Raw genomic sequence first — 13557 nt, 5'->3', positions numbered from 1 at the left:
GGAATCTGCTCTCCTCCCTGCTAGCTAGCTGACACCTCACTGGCCCAGCAAGAGCTGTAACACTGGGAAAGAGGTCTGCTCTCTGGAAACATCTTCAGGATTCTTCCCTCCCCACTGCCCAGACTGGCTTGGCCTTGAGAGAAGAGTGCAGCACCTAGGAGCAATCAGGCAGTGACAGCAGAGACACAGTTGGAGGCAGCAGTGGAGGCAGCAGTGGAGGGAGCACTCTCTCACCTTTGGACCAGACCTCCTGCACCAGGTCAGGCTGGATCAGATCCACAGGCAGCTGCAGTAGGGGACCATCCCTGCTTGCACCCTGTGCCCAGACAGGCCAGAGATCCTCGTGGGACTCCCTCCGGAACCAGGACCTACAGCAAAGAACCTCAAGGACTTTTAGGTCCAGGTCTTCCTTTGGGCTGCCTTGCTGAGCAACTCACACTGGGCTGTGCCAACCTTTTCTGGTCACCTTCCCTTTCTTTCCATCAGTGCCATCTCCTGGACCCCTAACCCTGCTTGCTTCCCCCATTGCAGAGCTCAGAGTGGACACTAGCCCGCTGTGATCAGGCCCTTCGATGGGGCCTGCTGGAGGAGATGGTGACTGTGGCTCACTATGACAGCCCTGAGGCTCTCAGCCGTGTCTGCCACTGCCTGGTTAGTGGGGAAAGCACCGGGGTCTAATCAGCTGCTCACTTGTCATAGGAGTCTATAGTCTACTCTCCTTCAAAATAGAGTCTCCACCTGCGCTAAACATGACCACCATGTTCCTGTGAGGCCAGGCCACAGCCTTTGTTCATGTTACCTGCTCCAGTCCCTTGTCCATGAAGGACTGAAACTTTCGTCCTGTCACGAGCATTTGTGTCCCTAGGTTCAGTGGTATCCAAGTCACATGCAACATTTCCTGAGTCAGACCCAGGGCTACCTGCGGAGCCCACAGGACACCTTGCGCAGGGCAGCCACTGTGCTGATAGGTGAGGCCACCTTACCCACTTAGGGCTCTGAGGGCTGGGCCAGTGTTTTCTAGGGCTTTGCAGACCTCTCTGTTTTGCTTTGGTACAGGTTTCCTGGTCTATCATACTAGCCCCAAAGGAGTCAGTCAGGACCTGTTGGACTCTCTGTTCCGGGGTGAACACCAGATCTAACATGGGGTAGAGTGCTGGAGAGGTGAAGCTTTCTGGAGAGGAGTGAACAGGACAAAGTGGGTGAGGGCAGCCCCAGGTTCTTCTCCACTCCTCCTGAGATGCCCCATTATATAGACTTAGGACAGCTGTGGGGCTACCCAGAGTCTGCAGTTTCCTCAGGAGCTCATGTGTCTGCTCAACAGGTGGCGCTGCTTGCCCGGTCGCAGGTCCAAACATGCAGTCCCACTCTCTTCAGCTTCATCCACCACCATTCATACCCCACAAGGCCCCATCCACTCTATGAGGATAGTCCATTCCTACGCCGGAGCCTCGCAGGCCGATGGAGCTGCCTTGAACCTCGTTGAGCCAGTGTCAGTATCCAGATTCGTGGGCACTGTCCATGCTGTCACCAGTCCCTACTATAGCAGATCTGCAGAAGCCTTACTGATGATGAAGGGTCATTGTGGGCCTGGTGCTGGCCAATGGTGCCCCTTGCCCTGAAACTATTTTCTATGTGCCCATGATGTGTTGCGGATGGCACATTCTACCTCAGGTGCCTTTTGTAGTCTTGGTCCATCTACTTATTCTTTGCCAGACCAGCCTGTCCACTCCCTAGAGTGTGCCCTTCCTAGGACTCAGTCTGCCTAGCCAGAGTCCTGTCTGTCATGGCCTTCCTAGTTACATCAGTAATCCAGCACTCCCGATTCTTCCCACCTCTATTCCATACAGCTCTTCTGGCTTCTGTGCCCTTTGCTCAAGAGACATTGACCTGTTCTCCTGTCCACATCCATTGTCCCTACTCCTTTTGATAATCAATCCATTTCCTATCCCCACTCATGTCAGAACCCACCCATATAATGGTGTTTTCTAGAAGGTGTCTCTAACATCCCTTCCTGCTGGAGAGCTCAAGCTGCCTTGATGATAATGGACTGAACCTCAGAACCTGTGAATGAGACCCAATTAAATGTTGTCCTTTATAAAAGTTCTTTGTCATGGTGTCTCTTTATAGCAGTAAAACCCTAAGACAGAAGCTGGTAGGCGGGACTAGGGTATTTCTGTGATAGACCTGACCATGGTTTTGGTTGGAGGAATCTGAATTTGGGGACTTTGGGTTTGGGAAGAAATGGACTGATTTAAGTGGGGTTTGATGGACTGTCCTAGTAGAAATATGGAGGACATTGGTGCTGAGGATGATTTTAACTGTGCAGACCTGGCCTCATAGATTGTAATGGAAAAGAATTTTAGTTTATGGCCTAGAAACTGTTTTTGTAATATTTTGGTGAAGAATGTGGCTTTTTTTTTTTTTTTTTTTTTTTTTTTTTTTTTTTTTTTGCTATTGTCTGAAGAGTTTGCCTGAGGCTAAGGTGGAGAAATTCAAAATAATTGCTTTAACAAAGTAAGTCCCCAAAACAGCCTGCTATAAATTCTGTTTGGTGGTTACTAAAGTTCACAAGAGCATCTTAATGAAAAGGAGCAAGCTGAGGAAGGAAAGATACAAACTGTATAGTTTAAGTAATGAAGATGCACCAGGAAGGAAATAGAACTGAGTCCTGTGTTCAAGGAAATAACCAGATGAAGGGAGAGGTGATCCCAGGGAAGACCCCACCCAGCTAAGCTTATATATTGTTTGTGTTTGCACATAAACAAGGACTAGTTATGTTATATTAGGTGTTATTACCTAGATTGTTTTCATTTGGACTTTTAATCTGGAATGAACTACAATCCAGACACGAAGGGCATAACTGTGATCCAGATCTTGAGACTGGAAGAAACAGGATTTTGATCCAGATCTTGAGGCACAGTGGCCATGGGAAGAGTAGTATTAATAATTTAATAAATCTTGGTTCAGGGTTGCTAACTGCCTCAATGGTTTATGTCCCCAGATGAAAGAAACACATAGAGCCTTTATATTTTAATATGCCTCAAGCAGCACAATAGCTGGGTAACTGCCTAATCTCCATGTTGTTAGAATCTACTCTGCCAATAATTGCGAGTTACTACTTAGTATTTTCTGTGTTCCATCATGGCTTCTCTAGACCCAACTGAGCACCCCGCTGGGCCGTGTTCTCTTGGTCCGTGTCCGTGGTGGCTCTGTTGCTCTGCCCTGTACTCTTCTCTGGCATAGCTTCTCTCCTCCTCCCTGTCTTCTCCTTGAGGTCCCAAACCACCAGAAGAGAGCATTGGATCCCATTACAAATGGTTGTGAGGCACCATGTGGCTGCTGGGTATTGAAAGAGCAGGCAATACTCTTAACCTCTGAATCATCTCTCCAGCCTGAGGTTTGGACTTCTAAACATTTGTGAAACTGTGATAGATTATGGGGAGTTTTGATATTGGACAGGGTTCAGCCTGGAAGAATAGAACAAAAGTAAATAAAATAGATTGACTAAAATAAACTTTTGCTACTTTATAGCGTAGATGACAAAATTATACAGGAAAAAGAATTAGTTATTAGTATTTACTATTCATATAAAAGACTGGTTCAGATATTTTCTGTTTTTCTGGAGTGCTTTAAAACTGCAAATGCTGCCAGACTAAAGCAGGCTGTCATATAATAAATGTGTTTGCTTTGGCTGAGACATTCTTTAGGTTTTTTGAGTTGAAGTTATAGGGCTGATTATAAAAATAAAATCTGTTCTCTTTGTACTCTCTCATTGTGACTGAATTTGTAACCCCACACATGTCCAGAGACAGAAATGATACAATCTGTATTTCTAGGATCATCTGTCTTTACTCTATGGAATCTATATAAATTAAGAAGCCATCTGATTGCTAGTCAGTCAGAGCTGCAGGATTCCCCCAATCACTACACCTGGCTCACTCCTTCCTTGATGACTCCTTGTCTCCTCTTGGGTCACCCTGTCCAGAGCCAGGGATCTGGGATGGGGTGTGGGGGTCGGGGCAAGGTTTGGTTTGCCTTACCTTTTGGTAAGCATCTCAGTCCCCTGCCTCAGCCAGGGACGTGTGCAGCTGATGCTGTGCTAGGTGTGTTTCTCTCTGAGACACACTTGTTCTGCCTCTCCACTTTCTTTTCATTTCAGGTGAAAGTTTTCAAAGTTTTTTTTTTTTTTACTCTATTTCTAACAGTCTGCCCTCACTTCCCTCTATTCTGATTCTTTTTTTCATCAGCTCTGCCAGAGCCAGTCATCACTCTGCCAGTGTCTCGGTTACTATGGTTGCGGTGAAACACCTTGACCAAAGCAATTTGAGGAGGAATGGGTTTATTTCAGATTACACTTCCTAGTAACAGTTCATCACTGAGGGAATTCAAGCTCCAATTCAAACAGGACAGGAACCTGGAGGCAGGAGCTGATGCAGATGCCATGGAGGGATGCTGCTGACTGGTTTGCTCATTATGGCTTGCTCAGACTCTTTTTTCTTTCTTTCTTTCTTTCTTTCTTTCTTTCTTTCTTTCTTTCTTTCTTTCATTCATATGAGAACACTGTAGTTGTCTTCAGACACACCAGAAGAGGGCATCAGATTCTATTACAGATTATTGTGAGCCACCATGTGGTTGCTGGGAATTGAACTCAGGACCTCTGGAAGAGCAGTCAGTGCTCTTAACCACCAGGGCCTTCTCTCCAGCCCTAGCTCAAGGAATTCTTAGCTGTGCTGGGTGAATGACAGGACTGCATCCTCAGCTTCAGTTCTGAGCCACTGTAACAAGACCCATAGACCAATGGTGTAGAGGGAGGACCCAGCAGTGCACACACAGGGACATGCACCTCATTTTTGATAAAACTTCCAAAAACATATGCTGGGAATGGGAGGGAATACTGCCCCTTTAACAAATACACCTTTAAAATGAATCAAAGATCACAATGTAAGGCTTGAAACTTTGAAAATCTGAGACTAATACACTTCAAAGCACAGGCAGAGACAAGGATTTTCTGAACAGGACTCCCACAGCACAGGGGACAATCCTAAGACTGGACAAATTACATGCAATTAAAATGCTACTTTCTCTATAGGAAAAGAAAGAATCACAAGAGTGGAGACACGATTTACACACTGGGAAAATGGATCTACCTACTATACATCAGCTAGCAGACTAAAGAGCTATGAATTTTATGCTCCAAAATATCAAATCACCCATTCGATAAATGAGCTACTGGGGTGGAGAGATGGAGAGATGATGGAGAGATGGAGAGATTATAGAGAGATAGGAAGAGGTTAAGAGCTCTTCCTGCTCTTGCAGAGGACCAGGGTTCAGCTCCCAGCACCTACATCAGGAGGCTTACAACCACCTATAACTCTAGCTCCAGAGGATCCAACACTTTGGTACCTGCACACATGGCATACACATAAAGATAAATTAGTTAATGAAGTACTGAGCCAAATAGTTCTTAAACAAATAAATGTCAATGGACAATAAGTACTTAAAGAGGTGTTCAACACTCTTAGGTAGCGAGACACGCAAGTTAAAACTTCTTTGTGAGTCTTTCTTACCCGAGTTACAGTGGCCATCACCAAGAAAACAAATGATAACCTCAACTCTGGGGAGAAAGAGGCAGGTGGATCTCTGTGAGTTTCAAGCCAGACTGGTGTACATAGTGAGTTCCAGGAGAGCCAGGACTGTTTTACAGAGAAACCCTGTCTCAACAAACAAACATGAACTCCAAAGCATAGAAAGAAAGAAACAAAGAAAGAAGTAAAGGAGGAAAGAAGGCAGGCAGGCAGGCAAGCAAAAAAACAAGAAAATGATATACCCCGATTGGAGAGGTGGCTCACTGGCTACTCTTCCAGAGAACCTATGTTTAGCACCCACATGGTAGATCACAACAGTTTGTAGTTCCAGTACCATGGGGATCCAACACCCTCACACAAACAAACACAGAGACAAAACACCAATACACATAAAATAAAACTAAATCTTATAAAGAAAGATATACTGAAAACGAAGTGATCATACAACTCCACTAACCCACTCTTGGGTAACCCACACTCAGGGAGACACTGAAACACTAAGTCATGCCACATGCAGACACTTGTGCATCCATGTTTATTGCTGCACTGTTCACAACGGCGGCCAGAGAGTGGAACCTGCCATGTGTCCAGCAACCGATGAACAGAGAAAATGTGGCACATGTACACAACGGAATATTCCTCAGCCATACAGAACAATGAGGTCACAGCACTTGCTGGGAAGATGCCATTGAACAGCATTCCATTAAGTGAGACAAGTCAGACTCAGAAAGATAAATACATATTTTCTCTTATATGTGCAACAATGTTATTTATTTATCTGTCTTGAGACAAAATCTTACTATGTAGCCCCTGCTAGTCTGGAACTTGATAGGAATTTGCCCAGCCTCAAAATCAAAGAGATCTGTCTGTCTGCTTCCTGAGTGCTAGGATTACAGGCATGAGCCACCAGCTTTAAATGTGTATTGCTTTTACTTTTATTTTATGTTTATGAGTGTTTTATTTGCATTATTGTCTATGCACAAATGGTGCAGGAGAAGGTGCTGGAGTTTCTAAAACTGGAGGTACAGATGGCTGGTTATAAGCTACCATACGGATGCTGGGAAACAAACCCAGGGCCTCTGCAAGAGAAGCAACACCTCTTAAACACTGAGCTATCTCTCCAGCCCCATAGAACATTCATGTAGGGGTGGGGGTCAGAGGACAGGAGTAGAAAGGACATCATGAGAAGGAAGGAAGGGGATCAGAAGTTGTGAGGCAGGATAGTGCAGTGGTTCTCAACCTTCCTAATGCCCTGACCCTTTAATGCAGTTCCTTAGGCTGTGGTGACCCAACCATAAAATTATTTTCATTGCTAATTTGTAACTGTAAATTTTCTACTGCTATGAATCATAATGCAAATATCTGTGTTTTCTGATGGTCTTAGGAGAGACATGACTCACAGGTTGAGAATCACTGGGATCGTGGCTAGCAGATGTAAAGAATCTTATGAAGAAGAAAGAAACCAGCTGGTTGGTGGAGAACGGAAGTGGAGTTGGGGAACCAACTCCAGGTTTCATGATACAAGTGTATAAAAGTGTCATGATAAACACCATCACTGTGTGCTGACCTGACAAAGTAACATGTTTTCAATGGAGAATGGTGGGCTAGAAAGTTGTGGAGCACTGTGTGAGCACGCTACGGTGAGAGGGCTGTCTGCATCATGGCTCTTTGATATTTGAGGCCATTCTGGGCCCTTTAAGTAATATCATTTCCACTGTTAGTTCTCTTGATGGTGTGTGTGGTGGTTTGTGTTAGAATGGGCCTCAGGTTCATATATTTGACTGCTTTGTCACCAGGAAGTGGTACTACTCTGAAAGACTAGGAGATGTAGCCTTGTTGGAGATGGTTATGGCCTTGTTGGAGGAAGTGTGTCCTTGAGGGTGGGATTTGAGGGTTCAAAAGCCGTAGCCAGGCCCACTATCCTCCTCCACCCCACCCCCAGAGTGTGGACCAGGATGGAGCTCTTAACTACTTCTTCAGCACCAGGTCTGCTGACCATGCTCCCTGTCATGATGATGATTGTAAATATGGTTGTTTAGGAATGGCCTCCACAGTCTCATGTGTTTGGATGCTTGGCCATAGGGAGCTGCACTATTAAGAGGTGTGGCCTTATTGGAGGAAGTGTGTCACTGTGGGGGCGGGCTCATCTCAAAGCTCTCCTATGCTCCAGCTATGCCCAGTGTGGCACACAGTCTCCTTCTGCTGCCTGTAGATCAAGATGTAGAACTCTCAGTTCCTCCAGCACCATGTCTGCCTGCATGCCACCATGCTTCCTAATGAGAAGGCTAGGCTGATTTTATGACAGACTTCAAATTGGTAGTTAAGTAGACTAGCCCTAATTACTGGGCCAGTTCAGGCTAGCCCAAAGAAGTCAATTATTTTTTTTTAATTTTTTTTTTTTACAGATTTATTTATTTATTCTATGTAGCACGCCATCACTGTCTTCAGACACACCAGAAGAGGGCATCAGATCCCATTACAAATGGTTGTGAGCCACCATGTGGTTGCTGGGAATTGAACTCAGGACCTCTGGAAGAGCAGTCAGTGCTCTTAACCACTGAGCCATCTCTCCAGCCCAAGAAGTCAATTATTACTAGAAAAAAAGAAGGTAAAGAAAAATCAGGCTCCAGCCTTCACACACCAATAATGGAAGCCTAGAGTTAGAATAAGATAAAGATCATCTGTCCCAGAATACTAATGTGCTTTAAAACCTGTGAGCTCACTTGATTGTCTCTCTGTCTTGGTAATGAGAGACCCTGGTATGCTGGACTTCTGCAGAATAAAATGCTTTTTACATACTATTTGAGTCTGGGGTATCATTCTTTGGCAAATCACAGATGAACACTTACACTACCATGATGATAATACACTAAACTTCTGTAAGTGTAAACCCGATTCAATTAACTGTTTCCTTTACAAGAGTTGCCTTGGTCATGTGTGTCGAGCTGACAGTAGGCGGGTATCATCCTTGCAGCCATCTTGAGCCATATACCCTGATAAGAGATTTGATTACAATAGCCTGCAACAGCTGAGCACACCCTGATAACATCTTATTTTAGATACCCAGGATCTTCCCTTGGGTGTGTGAGACTTAAAGGTGTGATTTAGAGGAGAGACTTAAGGGTGTGACTTAGAGATCAGATTTAGAGACAAGACCTAAGCGCATGACTTAGAGGAGTGGCTTAGAGGCGTGGCTTAGAAGTGAGACATATAAAAGGCAAGAGGCAGACAGAAGAGTACAATTTAGTATAACTTGGAACAGAGAATTGGCACTTCAGAGAGTACAACTTGGAAGCAGGAATTAGGCATTAGGAGTACAACTTAGAGAACAACTTGGAGTTAGTTATTAGACATTAGGCACTTAGCACTTGGAAGAAGTAACTTGGAGAAAGAACTTGGAGGCACTAGGGACTAGGAACTTAAGACTTGGGACTTGGAGAGAAGAAGAGAGACTGAAGAATAAACGAGACTGAATCACACTCTGTCTGGTCTCCATTCTTCAAGTCCGTCCTCACTGTCTCTCTTGCTGAACCCTGACTCATGGACCGGAGCTGCTTGGGACAGTGTGGGACAATTGAGTCCCCAAGGCTTTTGGCAGTGGGGGTTTCAACATTGATAGAGTGACCCCAACATTTTTTGCCCCCAAACATGGGCTAGCTCAGGCCACAACTGTCAAGGAGTCACCTCACAGCAGTAGAACAGTGCCTGGGACAGCAGTTTAACTCTCCAGCCACAGTGGAATGTTTAATTCCTTCTGGCTAGTAAGTCCTGAAGGCTGCATTCTTTCTGGTGTGCTTAAAAGTGTTAGGCTGGAACCCCTGCTCATCCCTGCATAAGTTAGGAAACCCCTTTTGCTGTTATTCAATTCCCACCTAGGAGAGAAAACTCCCTGGCACACATGGGAAAAAGTCTGGGCTAACATTCTCCCTTAGGCCCATGAAGGGCTATCCTGTTCATTCTACAAACATTCCCCACTTCGCAACCTGGGTCACAAAACTTGTTCCAGTTGCATCACTCCAACAGTCCCACAGTCTGCTTACTGATCAGAATCTACCTGTCTGTAGGTCACAAAAGTGAGGTGACAGCCATTGTATCCACCTTGATTCTGTGTGTGCAAACCCCACCCTTCCCCATCCTACTGATGATCCAGCATCCCTCAAAAATGCAGCACTATGCTTTTGTTTGTACATTTATTGAGTTTTCCCAACTCCTGGGTCTCATTGCATTCCAACCCTGTGACTGAGTTGGGTACTTGGCTTTCCTAGAGGCTGGGCTTGGCAAGATGGTGCCCTGGCTGGAGGGTAGGACATGGGGATGTTGCTGGAAGGGAGGCCAGCAGGCTAATGAGGTTCCTGGCCTAGACTTGACAATATGGCCAGGGAGGCATAGAGGGCACATGTGGGGCCCTGAGAGGTCGGTTCCCAGTGCACCTGGGGGGGGCTCCACCTGCAGCCTTAGGCCACATTCTTCTAGCAAGACCCAAGTGGGAGCCTCCTCATGCCAGCTGTCCCCAAGGAGCCTGGAGGGCAGGGACACAGAGCACTGCTCCTCCCACGGGGTGCTCTGTTCCAAGATGAGCTCCACCTACCAACAGAGGAGGGTAAGAGGTTACAGATGCTTTTTGTAGTTTGAGCCTGAGGGAAGTAGTACCTTCCCGTGTCAACCTTGATGTCCCAGGGGCCCCATTGCACCCTCAAGGCCAGGTCCTCTCACCAACTCTAGCTGCTTTGACAGTACAGTCATCTCCATAGCATTAGCCAACAGCTGCCGCTGAGTTTCACTCAGCACTGTGGAGAGATCTGGGCTGAGAGAGGGTTCCAGAATGCCCAATATAGAACCTAGTCCTCCTTTCCTGTCCCCTACTAATGCCTCCTTGGGCTGCTCACCATTCAGTGCTCCCAACAGGTAGAAGATAGTGTCCGCAGGTCTGCGGTCCACCTGCCCAGAATCAAGCTGCAGACACTGAAGGATGCAGCCTGCTGGGCCATCCAGACGTTCTACCTGCCCACCACTGCACAGGCCCTGCCCTAGCTGAGATAGGGAAGGTGTAAGTGAGGTTGAGCAGGTTTGGCCAGACCCTGTCCACCTCCAACACTTTCACTCACTGAGGCCTCTAAGGCTTCCAGGCTGGTCTGGTCCTGTAAAATCCTCCCGATGTCCACTAGAAGCTGTTGTCTCAACTCCATTTTTAATCTCCCCAGTTCTGAGGCACCAGCCTTCACCTCTGCATACAGCCCTTGGAAGTCTTCCCTGATAACTTCTTCCACATGGGTTACATCTGGAGGGATGGAGGGCAGTACCACCTGATGCCCATGAAGTCTTGGCAAACATTAGTTAGGAGGGGTAGGTCCAGTGAAAAGATGCAGAATCTGTGGAGTTCCAGGGTAGTCAAGGGGTTACTGACCAAACTTCAGTGAAAGGTGGCGGCGGAAGTGCTGCAGACTAAATCCAGGGCGCCTCTGGTCCACTCCTCTTCTGAAGCCTAGGCAACAAATCAGGATGGCAGAAGGGAAAGAGCTGTTTTGTTCAGTGACCCAGGGACCATTGTCTCATGTCAAAGAGGGCTGAGATTTTTCCTGGACCCTCCCAGATCCATCCTTCCTACTAACGGCAACCCAGGGAAGATGGTAAGCTAAGCAGGCCCAGCAACATCACCTGAGTTGAGTCTCACTCATTGTGTATACATGTGTATGTGTGGCATGTGCCCACCTCATGCCCTGAGCACAGAACATCTCAATGTTAAGGGGTATGTAGGGCCAGAGAGTCTGGGGCCTTACCTGAGGAGGGCTCAAAGGTTCTCTGTTTCTCATCCGAGACAAGAAGGATATCTGTCAGCAGGCAGAAACAAGCAGGTCATCAATCCCTGTATTCCCAGGGCTCCTGGGACCTCATGAGACCCTGCCTCTATGACCCACATCTCAGTTCCTGGCACACTTTACCATCCTGTCTGGGAGATCATCATTCAGATGCCCGCAGCATCCCCTGGATGCTGAAGCGCTTCTCTGCCACAGAGTCTGGACTCTAGAGACAGTCCCTTGCCACTCACCCCATGTAGAGCCAATGAGCAGTTGGGCCACTTGGAATGCAAGGATGCTGCCTGCAGGAACGGTCACCATCTTCTTCCGGCTTTTGTGCCCCTTGCCTTCACCCTGAAGGATGGAGATGGGCTCAGGGGTGTAGAGTGAATAGCTATGAGTGAAGTGTTGGTGACAGGCTTGTCATTGGTAATGGCTGATCCAGCCTTTAGTAGTTCCAGCTAACTGGGCAAGTGGGGCTATGGCTTGCTTCTGGAGGGGTCTTAGAAGAGTCTTCCATAAATGGCTGGAATGTTGCCCCTGGCTCCTGAGATTCCTGCAATTGCTCTGTGCCCAAGTAGGACTAACCTGGTGTTAGGGTTAGCACAAAATACCTGGAAACATGAGGCTACAGACAGTGTAAACTGGCCTGAGCCCTCCTGGCTATGGTTCATGGTGATCTGCACCTCCTTCTCTGTCTGCAGCACCTCTATGATGACAAACAAGTCATCTCCACGGCTCTGAAGCTGTTGCAGGATTTTATTCTCAGGCTGCTGCAGGTGCCTACAGAAAGATTGCCAGGGCTTGCCCACCACGGACTAGCCTCCCTCCCTACCATCCTGCTGACAGGTAAGATGGAAAGGCTAGGGAATCCAGGAGTCTGTGGATACCAAGCTTGGGAACCCTCCCAGGGTGTTCCCAACAGTGTCTAGGTGCTTGTGAGGATAATGACAAGTTCTAAAGGGGAGAAGTGGATGTGTATGCCTGTGGAGGGACTCCATTATGTATGACCCATAAATGCTCCAAGTCCACATCACCCCCTTTCCATAACAACCAGAAGCTCAGCCTGATTCCAAGGAACTTGGGCCCTTCCTTGATATCCTGATCTTCAGGATGCAGTCCTGGCAACCAAGGTTAACATCCCTCCCACCTGACATTGTTTATACTGCTCCCTTCCTCTTAGGCTTCCCTTGTTCAGTGCTGAGAGATGCTGCCTCAGAACCCTTCTGATGCCCAGAACCCAGCAACCTTCCCAAATGCATGGCTGCTCAACATAAGAGAGCCGTCACCCCTTCCAGGACTCACCTTTCACGCTGCATGATTGCCCAGATGTTTGGATTCACACTCAGTATACACACACTCATGGAGGCACTGGAACTGCCAGACACTGCAGCCCCACAGGAAATTCTCCCTTCTGCCATGTCTGACAATGCCACACTGCCCTGAATGTTCCCATCGGTGACGTCAGAAACTTGGAACTGGGCAAAACACTCTGGTTCTAAAATGAGAACAGTTCCACAGTCCTATTCCAGTAGCCACTGCCTTGTCTTTCCTCTGCAGCAATGGGGCCTTTAAAAAACTCCCCATTCTGGAAATAGGGCCAGAGGAGTAGAGTTGAACGTGCCCAGGAAGATGGCAGGCTCGGCTTCACCCACTCCCTTCTTCTGTACAATCTGGGGGCTCAGGATGGGGAGGAGGGGAGAGGGTAAAGAGATACCTGGTTCTGGAGCACTGGGTTCCAGGATGTCCTTGATTGACAGGTTGACATATTTATAAGGGGGTTTCCAGAACCATGAGCTTGAGAATCTCCTGCTCAGGAGGCAGTAGGGCCTGAAGCTGATTGAATTCCAAAGGCAGTCCACTGGGATGAGATCTCCTTTGCTGTCTACCTCCTTCATCACACTCTTGACCGCTCTCTCAAAGGCTGATGGCATGATCCTGGGGGCGGAGGGCAGAGGTTCATACTTAGTTGCCTAAGTACTCAGGAACCCCACCCCTTCAGAGTAGCCTTGCCTTGTTAGTCCTGGCACATCCTGCCTGACCAACACAACACAGATGGCAGTGTCCACTCTGTGGCTCACTTACCTGTCTCTCCCTGGGGTCTCTGGCTCTTGACTGAGGAGGAACAGGAGGTAGCCTGTAGCAGCAGGTCCTGCACTATCCACACCATTAATTAC

The 13557-nt window shown here is 47.3% G+C and overlaps 1 protein-coding gene and 1 pseudogene across 1 annotated transcript; one reads left to right on the top strand and one right to left on the bottom strand.

The window, feature by feature from the left end:
* LOC117719263 (maestro heat-like repeat-containing protein family member 6) overlaps window positions 1-1483 on the top strand; it is a 53055-nt pseudogene extending 51572 nt beyond the window's left edge.
* Window positions 1484-9847: 8364 nt separating this feature from the next.
* On the bottom strand, window positions 9848-13314 carry LOC117719262 (gasdermin-D-like). Its single transcript, XM_034517414.2, is given in 10 exon segments — window positions 9848-10024; window positions 10026-10169; window positions 10299-10372; window positions 10472-10616; window positions 10691-10863; window positions 11363-11413; window positions 11632-11734; window positions 11995-12163; window positions 12686-12878; window positions 13098-13314. Coding segments are annotated over 10 exon segments (1368 nt in total). The 3' UTR covers window positions 9848-9925.
* Window positions 13315-13557: the final 243 nt, after the last annotated feature.

The sequence above is a fragment of the Arvicanthis niloticus genome, chromosome 13, assembly GCF_011762505.2.
Source record: "Arvicanthis niloticus isolate mArvNil1 chromosome 13, mArvNil1.pat.X, whole genome shotgun sequence".
Classification (NCBI taxonomy): Eukaryota; Metazoa; Chordata; class Mammalia; order Rodentia; family Muridae; genus Arvicanthis; species Arvicanthis niloticus.
The sequence above is the reverse complement of the archived record's forward strand: the minus strand, read 5'-3'. Positions and strand labels throughout refer to the sequence as shown.